The sequence below is a fragment of the Phaethon aethereus genome (genome assembly GCF_964289735.1).
Source record: "Phaethon aethereus genome assembly, chromosome: 7".
In the NCBI taxonomy this organism is placed as follows: Eukaryota; Metazoa; Chordata; class Aves; order Phaethontiformes; family Phaethontidae; genus Phaethon; species Phaethon aethereus.
Window position 1 is genome coordinate 40,189,958 of NC_138583.1, and position 23,206 is coordinate 40,213,163.

A 23,206-nucleotide genomic window follows, 5' to 3' on the forward strand; every position below is an offset into this window, starting at 1 on the left:
TGACAGCAAAAGACCAAAATCACTCGCACAGGCTTGGACCAAAGAGCTGGCCGCACAAACTGCACGGCAATCCAGAACAGGCAGGTACTCCTTTCAGGTTAATTCTGAAAAGATCAACAGAAGATTCTTTTCTAGAGGATGACTCCCTTCTTTAATGAAGCAAAGGTGTCTTCCGCACCCTCTATCTCCTACGAAAATGGGAGGAAAAAAAAATGCAAGGGAGGAGGTCTGACAGAGCAGAATTCAACAGTGCTCATCACTCACTGGCGCAGTGTGTCACCGATAAAATTTGAGTCCTTCATTTTACTGTTGCTGGCTCTTGAGGTCAGCACGGGACGATATCCTCTGTCAGGAGGGTGTAATATACTGCTTGTCTTTCCTGCTCTGCTAAATCAAGCTGTTTTGCAGGAGAGAACACGTATTGTCAAGCTATCCCTGGCATTCATTCCTTCTACAGCTTAGTCTTCACTAGGGATCCAGTTGTATTTACAGTATATGCTCTGTCACATTCTTTGAGCCTAAGGGCGTATCACAAAAAAATAATCCACAGGTTCTTTTTTTTTTAATTTAGCATTTGACATGCCCGATAGAAAAATAACCCTAAATCTGGGTAATCCAGTTTGCAGAACATCTGAAGCATAAGTCATTTCAGAGTTTGAACCAAACCCAAATCCATTCACATCAAATCAGATTTATTTAATTATTTCAAAGCCACCTTCCAATTCCACCCCCACAGCCTATGTATGCATCTTGCCAGTATAGCTAGCATTGTGGACTGGCTTCCCATTTACATTCACACGTTTAGAACAATAGGATGCACTATAAAAAACATGCATTTTGTGACACATCCATATAAATGTGTCAGCATACGGCAGGGGATCCTTTTCTGCAGGTGCAAGCTTTGCAATGGGCAGTTGCATTAGAAAAGTCTCACCTGACATACAAACTGTTGAGTTAAGCGGTGCCTGTGTGAACAGAATGAGTATCAGTTCCCTCCCTCCATGGATATTTTTCTGAATAACAAAAAGCTTAGTTTTGTAAAGAGTATGATAAAGAGTACGGAAGCTCACTTCAGTAAATTGTGAAGAATAGTCATGCAAATCCAAAAGGGTGATCTTGTGATTGTTTAATGCTGTGAAGACTGCATGGCCTGAAGTGAAACTGCAATCACCTGATTTTGAGAGTTCAGTTAACAACGGTAGAGGACATATAACTTACAAACCTTTTCAAGGCATCTTGGGAACTAAGAGGCTAGAAACAAAAGACATGCTGATCTTTACATGAATACAACCCTAAATGTGGTGTCTTATGTTTTCAGTTAGGGATGTACCTTCTCTTCTGCAGGTGAAACCTGACCAAAAAAACCCCCAAATCTCCCAGCAAAGGAATGGAAATTTATTTTGGTTGTCAGAGGTAGCTTGTTGCCATCCACAAACTATCAACTATATTTGACCTTGTTAAATTCATAGACCTTTGCCTCTGGGGACCTTTCTGACTTTTATCTGAAGTAGTTTGCCCCTTTTTTTGCAGAGAAGTTACTTTCTACCACCCCAAAATCCTATTCTTAGATTTGGTGTTCTTGTACCCCGAGAAACTGAAGACTCACAAGCCTTCTCATTCTTCTCTCCATTTGCTCAATTTTTTCCCTTTCCTCCATTAAGCTCATTTGCTAAATGTTTCTCTATGCTTTCTCTGCTGTTAACTCCATCGTTTTGTGGCATACCAGGTAATTTAAAAGGAGAATAATTTCACAGAATCATTTGGATTGGAAAGGACCTCTTGAGATCATCTAGTCCTGCTCAAGCACGGTCGCTAAAGCAGGTTGCCCAGGACTGTGTCCCATGGGGTTTTGAGTATCTCCAAGGATGGAGCCTCCACAACCTCTCTGCACAGCCTGCTCCAGAGTTTGGCCACCCTCACAGTAAAAAATATATTTTCTTGTGTTCATGTTTACCCTTAGTAAATAGATTTAGCAGTCACAAACCGGTCACACCTTCAGACCTGTGTTTTTCTCGCACCTTGTTGAGTGCTGTTCAAAAAAGACTCATGACTGTGGGAAATCTGCAATTACAGACATATTTGTTCTTTTTTACATCCCTGATCCAAAGCTAACTGGCATCTCTAGGTCTTCAACTGGGACCTTAACTTTACTGTTTTCTTAGATGAAAATGTCAGTATTTCCATGTTTGCTATATTTGATTCCCTGTTAAAATCCCCCTCATTTTGTTTTATTCTGTGTATACAACTCTTACTGACATTTAATCAAGAAAACTAGTGACCTGTCATAGCCTTTTCCCACCACTATTATGGTAAAATCTGACATGTTTTAAAGTGAATTCCTGTCTTGTTTCAGAATATTTGCTCTTTGTTTTATAGTGTTCATACTACATAATCTCTTCACCTCCCAACCTATACGTTCTTCCAGACCAAAGTGTTTTCCATTTTATCTTGTGTCATGCTTCCAAAAGTCAAAATATAATCCTGGACCACATGTTTGCTCCTCACAAAACATTTTTTGCAGAACTCTGTTACGCATTCTTACCGTTGCCAGTGCCCTCTTCCTGGCTCCTACCCTCTAATCATTATGAGTTTTCTCTGCTCATCTTCTGAATCTGTCATTTTCACCCTTTATAATCATATCACACATTCTTATCACATCTAAGCTTTTTTTTTTTTCTCTTCGTGCTCAAGGCTCTCCCTAGGATAAAATGGGACAATAAAGACTCCTCCTACAAACCAACAAGAATGGTGTGAACATGTGGTTGCACACATGTACTGAATCTCACCTTTTCTTCAGTGAAAGCAGGTTGTCACCCTTGGATATCTCTTGCTACATGGCAAACAATTCTGCCTTGATTTACAATGATTTCTTAAGGAGGGATAGAACCTTACATGTTAATGGTATCATCAGTAGTCACAGTCAAGGCCTCTAGGTGAAAAACAATTCTCAAAAATAGAAGAATTAATAAAAGTAATCTGGTTTAATATACATTTTAATTTGATTTTGAATGCAACTGTTTCCATTAACCAGAGTTTTTTTCTAGGATCAATCTTAATTTGTACAGTTTAATAAATCTCAGCAGTTCAGATGCCCAAGAAGCCGTTTTTGCAAGAATCAACAAAAATATGCTATTCTTAATCACTTTGTATAAATAAGTCTCCAGATTAGTGCACAATAAGAAGTCTTTTGTAGCAAAGGAGAGACTAAATTCCCCAAAGTAGAGCTGATGAATTATCAGCATAGAGAAAGGATGTAACCAGATAAAACAAGAAGAGGTGTTGCTTAGGCATATTCTAAAGGCATTAGTTTTTATTTTACACTGTACATGTACTAATAAATACTATTTCTGCATCAAAACATAGCTTATATATATCCTGAATACTTAGCACCTTCCAGCTACATTAATTTCTTCAAACTGGAATTACATAGTCTTGCTACTGTTAGGTCTTTGTCTCAGCATGGCTCAGGAAAATAGTATTAAGCACCCGTAACTTTTCTGCCACACATAAAGTCATGGGCTCAGGGACTGGCTAGAACGGGAATTATGTTAAAACACCTCAGTGTTTTACGGGGATTTCCCAGCTTGAATATAACAGAATAAAACCTGTGTCTGTAAGGAATATGCATTTCAGTACTTCAGCAGGGCAGTACAATAGGGTAATTAGCAAATGTAAAGCCAGGACACAATTCTTTTGTAAACCGACTTATTCAGCCAGGGCTGGTGAACACGAGTGGCGCGGAGGAGTGACCGCCCACGCCACTGCGGTGTGCTGTGTTTTCAGGTTTTGTCTCGTCCCCATCGGGATATTGCCTCTGGAGTCAAGTTCGTTGCAACTTGAGGTGAGCAGTAGATCACTGGGCACTATGGGAGGCTTGCCAGATTAATTTGGCCTGCTGCCTGTTGTTCAATCTGGAGTCATTGAAGCCCTGGGTTTCCCTGGGACCGTGCTGCCAAATACTCCATATGGGATGCCCAGAAATATAGCCTAATGTTAGGGAGATTTAGTTCTCCTGCGTCTCAATGGGCCTATACATTTTTAACAGCAATCCTTGTTTTTACCTTCCAAATGAACCTTGAAAAGGTCTTGTGAACCTTATTAAAGAATGAGGTTTTAAATTATGTGACATAGCTGTAGTTGACATAGGCTACAGAGGAAGACATTTATTTCCAGAAGTTACATCTGTCCTACAGCTGAAGTGCGGCGAGTCATTCCTGAAGAGTAATCGTGTCATTGAGCTTTGGCCCGCGGACTAGAGAGTACTCACACCCTCCATCTCATATTGCGTTGACCTGAACACCGTCTAGGCCACGATCTGCGCTGAATTCCTTCGCAGTGAAAAAGTAGCTCCATTTGTTGAAAAAGGGTCGGGCAATGGGACCAACAATATGGACAATAAATAATGAAACACGAGTTAATCAGACTATAACACACTTTTTTAATTGCAAAAATTACACTCTATTCCAACAACATAAGCCTGTCTTTAATACAGCAGACATGCTTAGATCACACAAAATGCAGATATTGTATGGTACTAGGGAACTTAAAAGGTAAAAGAATTTACAATTAGAAAATAGTTTTGTTTGTGGAATTGCATATTTTAGTCTTATTAATGACACAGCACTGTGTCCTATGCCACTCTACACAGTCTAATGCTTTTCCTTAGTCATGAAAGAGCTGCAGGTGGAGGTTATATGGTATTTGCTTGATGTTCTAGATTATTTAATATGTTTTTCTAATGATCTGAAATCTATAATAAAATTGGGAAGTCTGTGGGACTTATTTATCTAAGAGAAGAATTTGGAATTTAAGCAAAATTATTTTGAAACGTATTTTATGGGGGAAAAAATACTGTATTTTCCTTGCTTCATGACTGAAAGGAACAGAAATTTTTAAAAGCTCTGAAACTCAGCAAAATATGGTATAAAATCCCAAATATGCCTTCCCCAAAGATTTTCTATTCCTACAGATTTCTGATTATGCTACTGGTTTTCTGTCAGGTTAAAATGTCAGAGGAAATATATAGAATTAGACATTCTCCTCTCCACTCATCCCAAATCATCTGAAAGATGTAGCAATCAGTAAACAGAGCTGAAGTTCTCATGCTTCTTATCACGCCTGTGAATTCTTTCTGAATTGATACTTTTATCACAACACCAGTTAAGCTGAACATACAGTTGTTAAGATGAACACTTGAGGTGAATCACTTCACGATTCATATACTTTGTTTAGAATTTTGTTAGTATTAATTTATTCCAAACGTTTATTTCTAAACTGTTGGTGGTTTTTTATTTATTTGGTAATGTAGTCAATTAATAAATATTGAACAGATAAACCTCCGTCTGGGGAGACCCCTCTGCAGGGCTGCGTCCAGCTCTGGAGCCCTCGGCACAGGAGAGACATGGACCTGCTGGAGCGGGGCCAGAGGAGGCCCCAGCAACGGTCCGAGGGCTGGAACAGCTCTGCTGGGAGGCCAGGCTGGGAGAGCTGGGGGGGCTCAGCCTGGAGCAGAGAAGGCTCCGGGGAGACCTTCCTGCAGCTGCCAGGGCTGAGGGGGGCTGAGGAGAAAGATGGGGAGAGACTCTTTATCAGGGCCTGTAGCGATAGGACAAGGGATGATGGTTTTAAACTAAAAGAGGGCAGATCTAGACTAGAGATGAGGATGAAATTTTTGACAGTGAGGGTGGTGAAACCCTGGCCCAGGTTGCCCAGAGAGGTGGTTGATGCCCCATCCCTGGAAACATCTCAGGTCAGGTTGGACGGGGCTCTGAGCAACCTGCTCGAGTTGGGGATGTCCCTGCTCACTGCAGGGGGTTGGACTGGATGACCTTAAAATGTCCCTTCCAACTCAAAGATTCCACAACTCTATGATTCTATGATAACAATGAAGAAGACTTTATCAAAATGTTCAAATACGTCCTCTCCTTTGCTTCTCAAAACTAATCGAAAAACAGCTGTATTGTTGAACAATGAAGATTTAGGATGGTCTGAGAAAAACCTTAAATTTGAATCTATTTTAGTTGGCCTGTTACTCTACTATGGTGTCACACACGGAATTCAGGTCTTTCCCTTGAGTGGCTATTTGTGCAATGTGGTAGCAATGTACTTTATGTCAACTAGAATTATACAAAGCATGTATATTTACATGTTTTTTCTTTTTCTTCAAAAGTACTTACATACTTTTGTTCTCTTAGAAGTATTCTTTGAGAGAAGACAGTAACTCAGTGGAGTTATTAATATCTTATTTTGGATTTATTTCTGTTGTGCTTTTTGAGATTTCAGATAAAATATTGTCAATGATTAATGTGTCAAAATTTTACATTAAATTTATAAGAACAGTAAACATTCTTCAGGATCCTTTATGACCATCTTTTTAACAGCACAGAGGTAAGACAGTATTTTGCATTAAACTCTTTTTTCTCTTTCCGCATCAAAAGGACATAAGTATTGTTAGACAAAACAGGATAAAATATTCACTCTTCTTATCCTGTTCCATTTCTTCACAATGTGATTCCCCATCACCAGTGGTAATCCTGGTTCCAGTGGCATGAATTGTAACAGCTGCATATTTATGGGCAGTGAGCTTGAGGAGTGAAAATCTAATTTCAGGTTCACATTATATCTGATTCTTTTTAATAGTCTATCTTGGCAAATATGAAGGAAAATGGTAATATGTTGGTCCTGAACAGCAACCTGATATGAATGGCAGGAACTACAACCTGTAGTACTATTGTACCTTTTGTTTCTTGATTTTAAGAGTATAGTTTAAATTACCTGCTATTACTTTATGGTATGAGCGTTCCTGTGTCAAGCTCCTTGGAAAAATTGCTGCCCTGATGCTGCTTTTGAAGTAAAAAATTTCACCTCAAGAAGACAGTACACTGCCCGCCCGCCTGCCTTCCCCGTCCGTGCCCTGAATCCACTGCAGAGCTGAACGGGGGTGCACGCCTTCCAGTCCTCTTACATCCAGATTAGTCTTTTTTCCAGCTTTACATTCTAATACATTGTCTTATATACTGTAAATTCTGGGTTCCTTTATTATGTCAGTTACATTGGTTTGTAATTTTTAAGCCTTTTCTTCACTAGAAACAGGAGACGCATTAAGTTTGCTAATCAAAGTGTTATTATTAATTTTTTCATGAAGACAAACCTGAAGTCTTGTTTGAATTGGTTGATTCTAGAAAACTAACAAAATTATTCAAAATACAGATTTTCTATATGACATTAAAACATTTCAAAGTTATTTTCATCCAAAATAAAAGCAGTCTTAGTTTGGTAATTGTACAATGAAGACGGATTTTTATGAATATGAGTTATCTCCGTATTTAGACAGAGCACTGGCTAAGCTTTTGGATTTTGCTTAAAAATGTATCTAAGGCATGCAAGATACGGGACTGTCTTCCTCCTTCACAAAAAAGAACAGAGTTAGAGGTTTTACTTTCAGCTTATGATACCACATGTACATTATAGCCATGTTGAGCCATTAACAACTGCAGGAGGTGTGGATAAGGAAACACCAACCTCATTAATAAAACGCCTTCATTACTCCATACAAGTGTATTCTCTTTAGACTTAAGTTCATCAATCTGCACTGTATTTCTCGACGGCACTGAAGGCTGCGGAAGGGGATGGGAAGTTGTACCCACAAATCACAGCTTGCAAAATAACCTCCTTTCAGAGGGCTGAATATCAACGAGTTGGAGAAAAACTGAATAGCAATTCGCTTGGTGCCACGTCCTGCGGTGACCGGGGATTGCCGGCCTCCAGGACGGCTGCCCAGCGCGCCGCCTGGCCACCCGCCCCGGACCAAAATGGCGGCCACTTCCCCGCGCCGGGCCCGGGCTGCTACGGCGCCTGCGCGGACAGGCGGCGCATGCGCTGGAGGCGCGGACGCAGTGGCGCATGCGCGGGTCCACCCCACGTGACCCGATGCCTCTCCCCCTTCCTGTGGCGGCGGCGGCGGTCTGGCCATGGCGGCGGGGGAGGTGGCGGCGGCGGGCTCTGCTGAGCAGTTTCAGCAGCTGCTGCAGCAGAAGGATGGGTGAGGTGGGGCTGGGAACCGGGAGGGATTCGGCTCGGCGGTTGCTGAGGGAGCAGGGTCCGCCACAAGAGAGACCCCACTCCCCGCGCCACCTGGCTGACTGGAAGGGCTGGCCTCGCCGCCTGAAGTGCTGCCGTTCCAGTGCGCGGTTCTCCGAGAGGGCTTGGGTTTCCCGGCGAGTAACTGCGGCGGGTCCCGAAGTGTCAGGCCCTGGCGGGGGGGAAGGGCGCTCTCGTGTTTCTGCCCGTCTCCCCCAAAACGTGGCTCCGCGGTCGCTTCGCAGAAAAGGCTGATGGAAGCAGGTCCGGTACTGCCTCGGAGCCGAGTAGAACGTTCGCGGGGAAGTAAAAAGAACCCGAACCCATAGACTGGAGGACGACTTCGGGTTTGTGTCTTGACAGTTTATTTTTTAAGCGCCCGTTTCCTCAGGTGCAGCTTGTGGGTCTCTAGGAGAGCTCAGGCGTTCAGACGGGGAGGACTGCTGCAGCTGCCAAGCCTTCTGCGGGGGATGGGAAGCCTGAATAGGCAGATTGGCAGGAAAAGTATGCAAAACAGAACTTTCATGCAGCCTAAGACTTTTTTTTTTTTCCCCCTGAGCCCTAAGGTGTTAACAAAACAAACGATTACTGTACAACATTTTCAGTGAAAACAGCAGCATTAGGTTGCTTATTGAGAAACAATGTGAAACTAAATCCCTCATTTCTCATGCAGCAGGGCCGGCTTCTCGTTAATCTGGTTTTATGCTCCAGTAATGAGTAACAGGTCTCTCTTTCCATTGGCATCTCTCAGCATGCACCACTGATTCTCTGTAGCCACTGGGCAGAGGCTCTTGGTCTGGTGTTGGAAGTCTTGGGCACTGATTGTTTGGGGGAAAACCGTGCACATGTTTCGCTTTGGTAGGAAACAGTTGTAATAAGTACTGCTGCAGTTAAAGATGAACAGGTACTTAAGTGCCTTAATGCAGACAGACGGGTTTGGTTATGAGCTTTGCTTGTTTGCTTGTTGAATCACAGGTGTAGTAACTATTATTATATCTTTTTAATTTACCAGCTGAGTATGTGTGTAACTAGGTCTTATAAGGCACATTAAGGTGTTGTGTCAAAAACACTTCCATATAATTTAACTGCTACGTTAGAAAGTGGCCTTTAAATGAATAAGGAGAGAAAACTGATTGAGTGGTTTAAAAAGGATGATGAAACTACCAGTGTCACATTCTTAAAGACAACATAAAGAAACTTGGAAACATTTTGATTATGGGAAGAAGAAACTAGATTCTTTGAAACTTGCTGCATGACTTTCAGTTTTCTTTTCTGGAATTATTCTTCAACTGAATTATGTGGAGACATCACAGAGGAAAGTCACACTTGTTGAGACATATTGAAATGAAAATGACTTCAGGAACAAATACAATATTTTGAAGTTATTTTCATCAAAACCCTCAGCAATTCTTTCATTCCCTTTGTCCACAGAACATGATTCAGTTTTCTCTTTAATGGACTTGACTATTTTATGCATTTTTTTTGGTCCTAAGGTGAATTACTGATAACTCTTTTCCTCTGCTTCATTTCAAAATATTTGGCTTTGTTTTTTTTTTACTGCTAAGAAACCAAACAAACCTGCACTCACAGACCATAACAATTCCCTCAAATCAGAGATGTTTTTTAATGATCTCTTCATTTCTGGATAGTGGTAGAACTTTAAAAATATACATTGGCTGAGTTAAGGTACCATCTATATTTAGATTAACAAGTGAATTTGAAAACTAATGGTGTAAAAAAACCCGTAGTTTTAAACATTCACTTAATAAAGTGGTAAAGGAGAAAGGTTCTTCAAGAGAGTATTTTTTGCTTGAAAGATAAAGCTTAAGACAAAAAATGTGCTGAATTTTTAAAGCTAGGCTTAATGCTATTTTACTGCTTTTTTTTCAAATTGGCTTCCTGATTTTTCCAAACTAATAGAATTACCACCACTCAGCTGCAACTGCCAGCATTTTATGTTGACACTTAATTTCATAGGAGTTCTTGATTCAGAAAATTGATCTTTCTGACATCAAGTTATTAGTAAACTTTGTGTTATGGAACAAGTGTAAATTTCAAGGTTTAATTTTTAAAAAAAAATTCATCTAGAATTTATGGTTGCAAAAGATGAAGTGAGCCAATGTCTTGGTGTCAATTATTGTCAATGTCAATTATTGAACCACTTCTATTATTGCTCTGTAATCTGTTGTTTTACTTAGACTATGTTTTAGAAAAATCAGCTTACAAAACAGCTATAAACCCAATTATTTATAAATACTTATAAAATACTTGTATCTTGGCCCAAAACGGGGGTGACCTGTGGATTAATTATTTTCTGCATATCCCAGTCTGGGAATGTCTTGCTATTTTGGTTCTCCAGTCAATAGGCTCTTTGTTTTAAAGGTATACCTTGTGGGTCTGTCTCAACCAATTATTACTTTTTTTTTAAAATAACATTATAGAAGCAAGGCTTTTTGTTTCACCACAGAAAATGTGTGATATGTCCTTCTGATTTTTTTTCTGCTACCAAAGTTTTTTAAAGTTAATTTTCTTTTTGGGGCCACAGCTTTTCCTCCAAAATGTGAAGTATAAGATGATGCGGGAAGAGAAACTTTGGTACTTTTCATGAGCTGTTTGTTATAATCCTATTTTACAGGTAACAGTGGAGTTTTTAGAATGTAAGAAATACCTTGTTTAGAATCACTTATGTGCTTAATTTTCCTACCTGTTTTCTTCCCTTAATGTTTTGAATTACTCTTGCTGTTTTTCAAATTTAAAGTGTTGAGATACCAAGAGGGCAGTCTAATTGCAAAACTGGACTTGTTCTGTGAACAAATTTGTCATACCCTCCTGCCCCCAAACCCTTGGTGCAAATTAATTTAAAGTGTGTTCTTCATGAAAATAAAAATTAAGTGCACTGCAGCTATATGTTGGTAAGGAAAGAATAGGCTGTAAGGGAATGAGGATTAAATAACCATGTGATTATTCCTCTTCTACTTGTCATGAGCTGACATTCATGTGATCAGATGTGTCCCGCTATGCATACTAAATTAAATTGAGCACTTGTAAAATACTTCTTGGTAGCAGAAGAGGAGTATGCATTCCTGAATTCAGTTAATGGAAAGAAAGTGCATCATGTTATTTATTAGTGCTTTGGTGTGATGCGTAGCCACTGGACTACTTTTATGTTCTCTGTTCTCCTTTCTTCCACTATTTGTTTTTAGCCAGTGGGAATATTCTCTTGTCCTACTTGTAGTCTAACAGATGTAAAAAATATTTTTTTTAAATGTATGGGCATTGTGCAGCTGCAATAACAGCTTGACAACTTCATTGTCTGTAATTGTAAAAGCTGTAGTAGATCTAAGTAGGTTAGACTCTTCTGTCGTAAAACTTGATTAAAAAAAAGTGGTTTTGTTCATCCTTGATCTGTTTCTAACAACTTCTCTGAGCTCTTATCGGTGTCAGTAAACAGTGCATACATTAAGAATGATACTGGAGGAGGTCTTTAAAGTTTGTATTTCAAGTGAAGGATCTTGCGAACAAGTGCAGGAAAATGAGTCCTGGAGTGAAGCTCTTGATAATTCTCTGCATCAGATCTTGGTCTGTCTTCTGAAATATTGAACTGCTGCTGCTTTTTTAATTTTAAAATTTTCTGTCTGTTGTGACTGTGTATTCTCATACATATAAATGACTCCACCCTGTCTCCCAACCTACCTAATTATTTTCAACTCATTACTTTGTGGCAAAAAATATTGGTTGCAGCATGGGGACAGCAATTCCAAGTGCTTGTCCCCATTGGCTCAAAAGTCTTAATTAAAATGTCTGTATGAGCTGACAGCTGTAGTAATGCTTGGAAGACCTATCTGCTATGAGGGCAGAAAAAGCTCCTGCATGAGCTACCTGTGCTATAATCTGCCTCTTCCTTTGCTCTGTAGTTGGGCTTCACAAAGAGCGTTACTATAGAAGTTTACATGCTGAAATAGAGTTTTACAGTTAAGGTTTTACTCTGAGCAGTGAGATACGGTCTCAGGTTTCTCAAGCAGTCCATATCAAATCCCATTTAAATAAAGAGTAAATCACTTAAATGAGTCTTTACTGGGGTTTAAATGCTAGTGTCAATTGTGAGCAGTGAAATCAAAGAAGTGTGCAGCTATTTTGTTGTAATTAGAGATGGTTTACCTTTGGGATCACTGCTGTTGGTCACTTGCGCACGTGAGTGTTGGAAGAATCTATACAGATGATGGCTGTGGAGAAGATGCCTCGAACTGTTCCTGAGCTCAGGTCTAAGTTTGTAAGGCTGACACAGAAGAATAGAACTGCCTTGTTCCATAATTTAAGTTTCTACTAGCCTATAAACTCTGGCGGTTTTAATCAGCTTTTGAAGCAGAACCACTCTCTGGCTGATGGAATGATGGAAAAAAACCCAAACCAGAACAAAACAAAAAACCCAAACCAAAGAGGCTATTATATTATATTTCTACCAAAATTTTCTAGAATTGCTTTGGAAAATCAAGTTTATGAACTTTAAATTTCTGAGTTGTTTAGCGCTGTATTCAGAGTATGTGGTCAGATAACACAGCTGTTAACTATTCCAGTATTAATGTTGTGCTGCCTGCATAGCTATTAAAATTTATAATGAACTGCCATTATTTAGTAATAAAATACCCTAAATAGCTTCTATGGTATGGCTCATTTGATTTCTATATCCCTTTCTAAGTAGATTAAAAGTAGTACATTATATGTCTTTTGTTCTTTATCTCCTATTATTGAGTGGTTTTGACTTCAGCAAACCTGGAAAACAGAATTGAAAATTAAATGCAAATATCTTGTCACTGTTGTCATCAAAGTGTGTTTTTTTAAGCTCATGAGAGGTACCTCATGGTACCCATTTTGATGGGATTTCTCTTCACATGTGACTTCTCATCTGTAAATGCTGTGTGTAATCAATACCAAACATTCAAGGAAACCTTATTGAAGCTGGAAGAAGAATAAGAAGTTGATGCTAGTAAAACCAGAAAATAACATTTCAGCATGAGAATACTGTATATTTAGAAAAGCCCCAGTAGACTTGAAAAGTTACTACCTTTTTTCTTGGATAAGTAGTGAGAAGCAATAGTGGCACTGAGAGGAGAAAAGCAATGGTGCAGCCTGTAGTGTGAGCTGCTGAGCTCTGGAGCTCCCAGAGCTTCTGAAGATAGAAAGCTTGCCTGCGAAGAGATGTGGGGTGCCCAAGAGTGATTCTGAGTGCTTGGCTTACAGGTGCTTCAAAGTCTGTGTTCTGTAGTGTATGACTTAAGCAGAAACACTAAAGGTCTTCTTACTGTCTGACATTCATATGGAATGATTTTTTACTATCAAAGTACAGGGTGACATTTTTCTTTTTATTGCATTACCTTAACAGTGCTGGTTGGGTTTTGGGATGTTTCCTGAAAAAGCTTTAAAGTCCTCCTTTGTGCAAGTCATAGAAGATGTTCTTGGTTTCACTTGTTTGTCTTTTTTTCTCAGGAAGATGGTCTGGGTGGTGGGGTTTTTTGTTTTGTTTTTTTGTTTGTGTTTTTTTTTTTTTAGCATATCAAACTTTTATATTGCGTGATTCTTTCTAAAAAATAAATGCTATTGCTCTTTTTTTTTAATAGGTCCCTTGTAGTTGTCCACTTTTGGGCACCATGGGCTCCTCAGTGCGCTCAAATGAATGACGTTATGGCAGCACTAGCAAAGGAACACACGCAGGTTACATTTGTGAAGGTAAGTCAGGAAAGCTAAGCTTGTTTTAAACAGAGGAGAGCCATTATTACAAAGTATGAATAAAGTATTAGAAAATGTGGGTAAAGTTGTTTTTGAGGTTCTTTTATGGCTTCATGTTTAAAGATGTGAGTTGAACATATGCAAGAGATGCGTCAAAAATCCATGGGATGAAAGTTCTAGGTTCATCTTTCCAAACTTGATATCACAAGCTTAAGTAATACCTTCATTTTATCATGCTGTTTAAAGAAAAAAAAGGTCAGTCTACTAAGATACAATGAAGGATTTTTTTTTTGCTAGCTACTCCACCGAACAGGTTTTTAAATTTCTCTGTGCCTGCAATGTCTAAGTCCTTCAGTTCTGTAGATAGCCATATTTTTAAAGCATGATTTTTTTTTATCCCTGTGTCCTGGTTTCAGCTGGGATAGAATTGTTTTTTATTCCTGATGGCTGGTATAGTGCTGTGTTTTGAATTTGGTGTGAGAATAATGTTGATAACACACTGGTGCTTTTGGTTGTTGCTGAGTAGTTGTAGTGCTTATACTAAGTCAAGGACTTTTCAGCTTCCCATGCTCTGCCAGCGGGGAGGTGCACAAAAAGCTGCGAGGGGGCAGGGTGAGGACACTTGCCCAGACTGGCCAAAGGGATGTTCCATACCATAGAACGCCATGCTCGGTATATAAACTGGAGCTGGCCGGGGGCAGGAATAGCTGCTTGGGGACAGGCTATTGGTTGATGGTGAGCAATTGCTGCATTGTGCATTACTTGTTCTTGTATATTCCTTTATCAGTAATGTTATTGTTAATCATTGTTGTTTCCTCTTCCTTTGCTGTCCTATTAAACTGTTTTTATCTCAACCCACGAGTGGGTTTTTTTTCTCAATTCTCTCCCTGTCCCACCTGGGGTTGGGGAGGGTGCAGGGGGGGGCAAGTTGAGTGTCTGTGTGGTGCTTAGTTGCTGGCAGGGGCTAAACCATGACACCCTGGATTTGCGATGAATTTGGCAACACTGTTCAAGCGTGCTGGAGATTTCATTTGTTCCTGTGATGTTATGGTTAGCTAAATAGGTCTCGGAATTCATGGAGGCTTTCTGTCTGATACTAAAGATGATCAGTACTCTTCATGAAGTTTTAAAGGAAGGTAAACTTAAGTCTGTGCAACATTGTCACTCTTAAGATGACAGTTGTATAGTGTTGGGTGGTATAAACTCAAATGAGATGCTATATTTTTGTGAGATTGTCTGCACATCATAGTAAGAGAACCAGTGTGGAGGGGAAAAATGAATGCACTTCTTCAACATGCTGTTCATTTTAAAACAACTTTCTCTTGATAATGAGACACTTCTGTGATTAGGAGGGCAGGGAGTAATGGAGCAGCCAGCTGTGTGTGAGTATTTTAATTTGATTTCTTAAAGCCTTTAGGTTTTGTGTCTTTTTAATGATTCCCCTCTCATTTGGTATTTTTCTCTGTAAAACAGGAGGACAGAACTATTTGAGTGGTTGTATTTTATAACTTAGAGCTTCAAAAGACCAATTTTCAACATTGTGGAAACTCAAGATGCTTAAATTTATGTAGACTTGCCATAACTTTTAGTAGGCCCAATAATGTTTGAAAACTCTCAGTTGCCACATTATTATTCATATTCATATATTATTTATAACTCTTATTCAGCTGTAATTTATTTTTTAATAACAAGGTTCCAAAGTAATCAAGTGTTGCAAAACTAAGATAATGGCACCTCCTTCCCCCTATTTCTCTCCCCCCAATATTAGTGGCATACTTGTTTAGAGAAAACAAGCTACTGAAGTACTAAGGTGAATTTTCTTGATACGTTTTTTTTAGGGGGTGCTCCTCATGGGGAATGTATATGATTTTGGAAGTTCTTTGTGTAGTTTTGGTCTGTATTGCAGAATAGTCAGTCTGCTTTTTAATTGGCAAGAACCTGTTAACTGATGAGATGGTTACAGGTGATTGGCCTGTGTACTGACAAGTGTACTGCCTTGGAAATCATAAACCATTACATTCTAGAGTAGAGCTAAGTAATAATGTAATGAACTTCAAAACTATCAATAAATCTTGAAGTCTTCCTAAATGCCATTTCTCATTTTCGTTGTTGTTTAGCCTAACTCTAAGATCCTTGGCTTGGTTAAAATGAAAGTCTGAATACATCCAGAAATAGTTAGAAACAATGTTTAGGAAAGTTGTACCAGTAAGAGTAAGCTACTGAAATATGGAATTAAATCTGTTCCGTATGTGTGAACCTCAGAGTGGAATGTAAGTATCAAAGTAGGTAGGAAACTTTACTGGAAGAGAGAATTAATATTATAGGTAGAAGATATTTAATTATTTGCCAATTGAAAGAGAATAGATAATTGGAATCTATTTACAGCTTTCAATTTATAGCTTTAGTTTCTCAGTTGATCCTGTTGGAGCATTGATTTACAGAAATAGAGACGAAGCTTGAACTGTCAGTTTAGACTTACTCTGCTGGGTTGCTTCTGTATTTAGTGAGTTCATTAAAAGCCTATACAGCTGGAGCAAATCAAAGAATGCTGTAATAGTAAAATACTCAGAGCTTCACTACATTTCAGTTAATGGTGAGAACAATCACAGTATTTTTCTAAAATACCTAAGGATAGATAGAGGTGGGCAGGAGCGGACTGCTTGTTCATGAATTGTCGCTGTATGGTTTGTGGAATAAGAATTTGAAAGGCTTTTTCTTGTGTGCACTGGATTGCAGATTTCTGTTTGAAACATTTAGATCTAGGGAGGTGATCTGAGACAGACAGCATGGTTTCACCAAGGGCAAGTCCTGCCTGACCAAGCTAGTGGCCTTCGATGGTGGAGTAACCACATCAGTGGACAAGGGAAGAGCTACCGATGTTGTCTGTCTGGATTTCTGTAAGGCCTTTGACACTGTCCCCCACAACATCCTTCTCTCTACCTTGGAGAGATATGGATTTGATGGGTGGACTGTTCAGTGGATGAAGAATTGGTTGGACGGTTGCACCCAGAGGGTAGTGGTCAATGGCTCAATGCCCAGATGGGGATTGGTGATGAGTACCCCCCTGAGGGGTCCGTATTGGGACCAGTACTGTTTAATGTCACAGAATCACAGAATCACAGAATCACTAGGTTGGAAAGGACCTTTAAGATCATCAAGTCCAACCATTAATCCAGAACCACCATGTCCCCTAAACCATGTCCTGAAGCGCCACATCCACACGTTTTTTGAACACTTCCAGGGATGGCGACTCCACCACCTCCCTGGGCAGCCTGTTCCAATGCCTGACCACCCTCTCAGTGAAGAAATTTTTCCTAATATCCAATCTAAACCTCCCCTGGCGCAACTTGAGGCCATTTCCTCTTGTCCTATCACTAGTTACTTGGGAGAAGAGACCAACACCCTCATCGCCACAACCCCCTTTCAGGTAGTTGTAGAGAGCGATAAGGTCTCCCCTCAGCCTCCTCTTCTCCAGACTAAACAACCCCAGTTCCCTCAGCCGCTCCTCATAAGACATGTGCTCCAGACCCCTCACCAGCTTCGTTGCCCTTCTCTGGACACGCTCCAGCACCTCAACATCCTTCTTGTAGTGAGGGGCCCAAAACTGAACACAGTATTCAAGGTGCGGCCTCACCAGTGCCGAGTACAGGGGCACAATCACTTCCCTGCTCCTGCTGGCCACACTATTCCTGATACAGGCCAGGACGCTGTTGGCCTTCTTGGCCACCTGGGCACACTGCCGGCTCATATTCAGCCGGCTGTCAACCAGCACCCCCAGGTCCCTTTCCGCCGGGCAGCTCTCCAGCCACTCCTCCCCAAGCCTGTAGCATTGCATGGGGTTGTTGTGGCCAAAGTGCAGGACCCTGCACTTGGCCTTATTAAACCTCATACAGTTGGCCTCTGCCCATCGATCCAGCCTGTCCAGATCCCTCTGCAGAGCCCTCCTACCCTCCAGCAGATCAACACTCCCACTCAGCTTGGTGTCATCTGCAAACTTACTGAGGGAGCACTCGATTCCCTCATCCAGATCATCTATAAAGATATTGAAGAAGACTGGTCCCAGAACCGAGCCCTGGGGAACACCACTCGTGACCGGCCGCCAGCCGGATTTAACGCCATTCACCACAACTCTCTGGGCTCGGCCATCCAGCCAGTTCCTCACCCAGCGAAGAGTAAACCCGTCTAAGCCTCGAGCCGCCAGTTTCTCCAGGAGAATGCTGTGGGAGACGCTGTCAAAGGCTTTACTAAAGTCCAGGTAGACAACATCCACAGCCTTTCCCTCATCCACTAGGCGGGTCACCTGGTCATAGAAGGAGATCAGGTTGGTCAAGCAGGACCTGCCTTTCATGAACCCATGCTGGCTGGGCCTGATCCTTTGGCTGTTCTGCAGATGCCCTGTGAGCACTCTCAAAACCAACCGCTCCATAATCTTCCCTGGAACAGAGGTCAGGCTGACAGGCCTGTAGTTCCCAGGATCCTCCTTCCGGCCTTTCTTGTAGACGGGTGTCACATTGGCAAGCCTCCAGTCTTCTGGGACCTCCCCTGTTAACCAGGACTGCTGATAAACGATGGAGAGTGGCTTGGCAAGCTCCTCCGCCAGCTCTCTCAGTACTCTCGGGTGGATCCCATCAGGCCCCATAGACTTGTGGATGTCCAGGTGGCTTAGCATGTCCTTGACTGCTTCCTCCTGGATTATGAGGAGTACATTGTGCTCTCCATCCCCGTCTTCCAGCTCAGGGGGCTGAATATCCTGTGGATACCTGGAGTGGCTATTAAAGACTGAGGCGAAGAAGGCATTAAGTACCTCAGCCTTGTCCTCGTCCTTGGAGACAATGTTCCCCGCCATATCCAGTAGGGGATGGAGATTCTCCTTGCCTCTCTTCTTGTTGTTAATATATTTGTAAAAACATTTTTTATTATCCTTTACGACTGTGGCCAGACTGAGCTCTAGCTGGGCTTTTGCCTTTCTAATTTTGTCCCTGCTTGACCTAACGAGATCTTTGTACTCTTCATGAGTTGCCTGTCCCTTCTTCCAGAGGTCTTCATCAATGACAGGGACAGTGGGATCGAGTGAACCCTCAGCAAGCTTGCAAATGACACCAAGCTGAGTGATGCGCTTCACACGCCTGAGGGATGGGATGCCATCCAGAGGGACCTGGATAAGCTTGAGGCATGGGTCTGGGTAGATCTCATGAGGTTCAACAAGGCCAAGTGCAGGGTCCTGCACCTGGGTTGGGACAACCCCCGGTATCAGCACAGGCTGGGGAATGAAGGGATGGAGAGCAGCCCCATGGAGAAGGACTTGGGGGTCCTTGTGGGTGAACAGCTGGACACGAGCCGGCAATGTGCGCTTGTAGCCCAGAAGCCAACCGTGTCCTGGGCTGCCCCCAAAGCCGCGTGGCCAGCAGGGCGAGGGGGGGGGATTCTGCCTTGCAGTGCTGTGTCCAGCTCTGGAGCCCTCAGCACAGGAGAGACATGGACCTGCTGGAGCGGGGCCAGAGGAGGCCCCAGCAATGCTCCGAGGGCTGGAACAGCTCTGCTGGGAGGCCAGGCTGGGAGAGCTGTGGGGGGCTCAGCCTGGAGCAGAGAAGGCTCTGGGGAGACCTTAGTGCAGCTGCCAGGGCTGAGGGGGGCTGAGGAGAAAGATGGGGAGAGACTTTTTATCAGGGCCTGTAGCGATAGGACAAGGGGTGATGGTTTTAAACTGAAAGAGGGCAGATCTAGACTAGAGATGAGGATGAAATTTTTGACAGTGAGGGTGGTGAAACCCTGGCCCAGGTTGCCCAGAGAGGTGGTCGATTGCCCATCCCTGGAAATGTTCCAGGTCAGGCTGGACGGGGCTCTGAGCACCCTGATCGAGTTGGGGATGTCCCTGCTCACTGCAGGGGGGTTGGACTAGATGGCCTGTAAAGGTCCCTTTCAACCCAAACATTCTGTGATCTATTACCACTTTTTTAACCATTAACTCTGCAGTTGTTACAGAGCTAGTGTCTTAACTTTGTATTAGATCTTCTGCCCCTCAAGTAAGCTTTTAGCCTATGGACAGAAAATCACAAATTTGAGTTAAGAAGATATAGTTTCTTGGCAAATTACTACATTATATAATTTCAAGGTATGCATTTGAATGCTGAATAAAATTAGAACCAATATGCTTAACAAACTTGCCACTCAATACTGGGTAGTCTTGCAGGAGTTAAAAATAAAATTTAGTAGACATCAATACCTTATTGAAGAAACACTCCTTTTTTTCTTCATAATTTGCAGAAGGCTGCAAATGTCAGTCATGATGTACTGCCCCTTGAAATTAGTCAATAGAGCAAACAGCAAGAATTGCTGTGGGCAGAAAATAAGCACTGTAATCATGACATAACTGGGGTCAATGATTTATGGATTTCAATATAGTAGTAGCTGCATATGATTGAAAATTTACTAGGTCACTAGTGCACCAAAATTTTTATTCGCAGCCTCCGGGCATCTTTTGAAATGTGCAACAAAATAAAAACCTCTGAACCTGTTTTGACACTGTGTAGGCTCAGTGGATGACACGCCAATCCAGTGAGTCTCATTTAAATGCAAATGTGTCACAAACTTCTGCATCAAATCCTTCTTAAATGTATAAAATGCCTAGAAGAACATTCTAGAGAGCATTGACATCCACAGTCCAACTTTAAAGAAGATTATGAAAATAATCTTTTCTCTGTTTTTTTGTTGTTTTGTTTTTTTAGCTGGAAGCCGAAGCTGTGCCTGAAGTATCTGAAAAATATGGAATTAGTTCTGTTCCAACGTTCTTATTCTTTAAGGTAAGAGAAAATGGATTTAAGAGAAAATGGATTCCATGTGGACTCTTAATATGTATTCATTTTTAATACTACTACCAGAAGAGCAGAACCTTAAGAATTTTCTCAGTGAGGAAACACTTATGTATCTGATTTAAGTCTGTGTAGTGGAACCTAAAAAAGTAGATAAAAATGATTCTTGTACTTTATATGTCATATTTCAGAGCTTCTTTAATTGCTTTGGGATTCTTACATAGTTTTTATTTTAGCTGTCATACCTTGTATTGGGTCAAAAAAATTTCAGTAATGTTTCATTGTCTAGCTATAGTTCCACAGCGTGGCAAAAACAGAAGTAAATAACCTTTTGGTAGAAATGACAAGTCTGTTTGGGTCACGTTTGGCTTGATAATAAAATTAAAAATATTTTCTTTAATAAATCCTTCTAGTAGCAAGTTTGCTGGCATTAACAGTAGCCAGCCAACAGAATGGTATGAATCTTGGAACTAAAGACTGGCTAAAAGATCAATACACTAATCCACCCTGCATCTGAAAATCTATACTTTATATGGTGGTTTTACTATTTTTTTATTACAGTACAAATTCTGAATTTAATCCTTTAACACAAGCCTGTGTTTTGGTTTCCTTAGAATTCTCAGAAAGTTGACAGACTAGATGGTGCACATGCCCCGGAGCTGACCAAAAAAGTGCAGCGCCATGCGTCCAGCAGTTCCGTTTCTGCTGGCTCTAATGACAGTGCAAAAGAAGATCTTAATGTGCGTCTCAAGAAACTCATCAGTGCTGCCCCTTGCATGCTGTTTATGAAAGGGTCTCCAAAAGAACCTCGCTGTGGTAAGGAATTTCTTGAGTTTGTGTTCAATGTGACAGCCCTTGCTTTGGGCTAGTTGTCAGATTTACTGAGTTTTGGGGAGATACATCCCAACAGCATCTTGTACACCTAGAAACATTAATGAAAATATTTTCATATTGCTTATGTGCAGCTAGGGAATTGCTATCCCCTTAGTTAAATTTTTGGAAATGGAATCGCTGAGATTAGGGGCTTTCTAAAGAATATGTGATGTGCAATGCTGTCCTCGAACCAGGACACTTTTGCAGAGGTAGCTCAGTGTTTATTCCTGACATATTTTGTGCATCAAGTTACACATGTTGAAAATGTAAAATAGTCTGAAGAGAATGTTTCAATTCAAGGAAAAACAAGAATTGACTAATATCCAGGATTACTTTAGCCATTTGGAAAAAGAAAATAAAACTATGCTAGCTGGTAAAATTGAAAGACCAGTAGCATGTGTTTCTGCTGCAGTGTAAATGTCTTTTCTTAAACCTAGTTCTCTTAACGCTCGCTCACTGTTTAGAGTGCTTGGTTCCTAACTATCTTGACGTGTTGATCTATATGGAAGGCACATGAACAAATGTTAAAAAACCCAAAATTTTTAAGTACTATAAGCTGCCATCCTTCTGGTCATGCAGTCTCAAGAAGATGCATTGCAGAACTGATTTTGTAGGGCCTTCTGTATTGAGCTGTAGGAGACAAATGGAAGAGTAGCACTGATGTAGGATGGGGATTGCTTGACCAAACAGCACTCTGGGCAGCTCTTCTTTGGTTATGGCTTCCTCTTGTTCCAGTGTAGCTCTGGGGGCATCGTTTTGGCAATGAACACTACTACACTTTCCAGGTTGTCTCCTTTGAGTGTAATCCTAGCCTGCCTTTGTTGACGTTTTTCTCACAGTTGTCAGTCTGCTTCTAACGCACCAGTCTCTTTCTACTGTCACCTTAGACGTGAACATTTAGCTGCTAGTTTCTGTGCTGCTATTTTCATATACTTTTGCTCCCTAGGGCTCATGTTCCATCTTGAAAAAACAAAGGGCAAAACACAGTGTGGGGAAAAAAAACCCAAAAAACAAAACCCAACCAACCAAAAAAAACCCTGGACCAAAGCATTCCTCATCTCTAGAGCTTCACTTGGAATAGGAAGACTGAAAAGGTCTTATTCTGTTCATGGTGGCAATAAGATATAATTATAAAATTCTGACACTGAGGGGAGGTAAAGGCAATGGGGGAAGTTGCATTAACTTGGTCAAACAAGTCCATTGGTAAAACCCTGTCCCAGGTTGCCCAGAGGGGTGGTAGATGTCCCATCCCTGGAAACATTCCAGGTCAGGTTAGATATGGCTCTGAGCAACCTGATCTAGTGAAGATGTCCCTGCTCATGGCAGGAGTGTTGGACTAGATGGCCTCAAAAGGTCCCTTCCAACTCAAACTATTCTATGATTCTATGACTTAGTTCTCTGCAGTAGCTGACACCAAGATGACTAAGATTGGATTCCTTTGCTTAGCAAATGTATCCTGTGGGGCAGATCATATCAGCTACATCACTGTGCCGAAGAGATGAAGGTATTGTGAAACATAACAGGAGGATAAGAAAAGAATTAGCAACTGCTAGCTCCTTACAGCCAAGCTCCTGAAGGAAGGCATGTGGCATATATTTACAGAACCAGTAAAGAGAGAACAACCACTCAAAAAGTTAAACTGTCATGCAAAACCTCAGTTATTTGTGTCTAAAAACAAATAATGAAAATACCTATTTTGTTCTGTGTATGTATTACAGTAG

General features: G+C 41.1%; 1 protein-coding gene across 1 annotated transcript in view; it reads left to right on the forward strand.

Annotated features, from left to right (window-relative positions):
- Positions 1–7,832: 7,832 nt before the first annotated feature.
- The window catches only part of GLRX3 (glutaredoxin 3), a gene marked incomplete at its 3' end in the record, with an annotated part of 29,522 nt that continues 14,148 nt past the window's right edge, over positions 7,833–23,206 (forward strand). The window contains exons 1-4 of the mRNA XM_082002495.1: positions 7,833–8,041; positions 13,695–13,803; positions 20,529–20,603; positions 21,227–21,428. Coding sequence (XP_081858621.1) covers positions 7,971–8,041; positions 13,695–13,803; positions 20,529–20,603; positions 21,227–21,428 — 457 coding nt within the window. The 5' untranslated portion in view covers positions 7,833–7,970. The remainder of the gene's footprint in view (positions 8,042–13,694; positions 13,804–20,528; positions 20,604–21,226; positions 21,429–23,206) is intronic.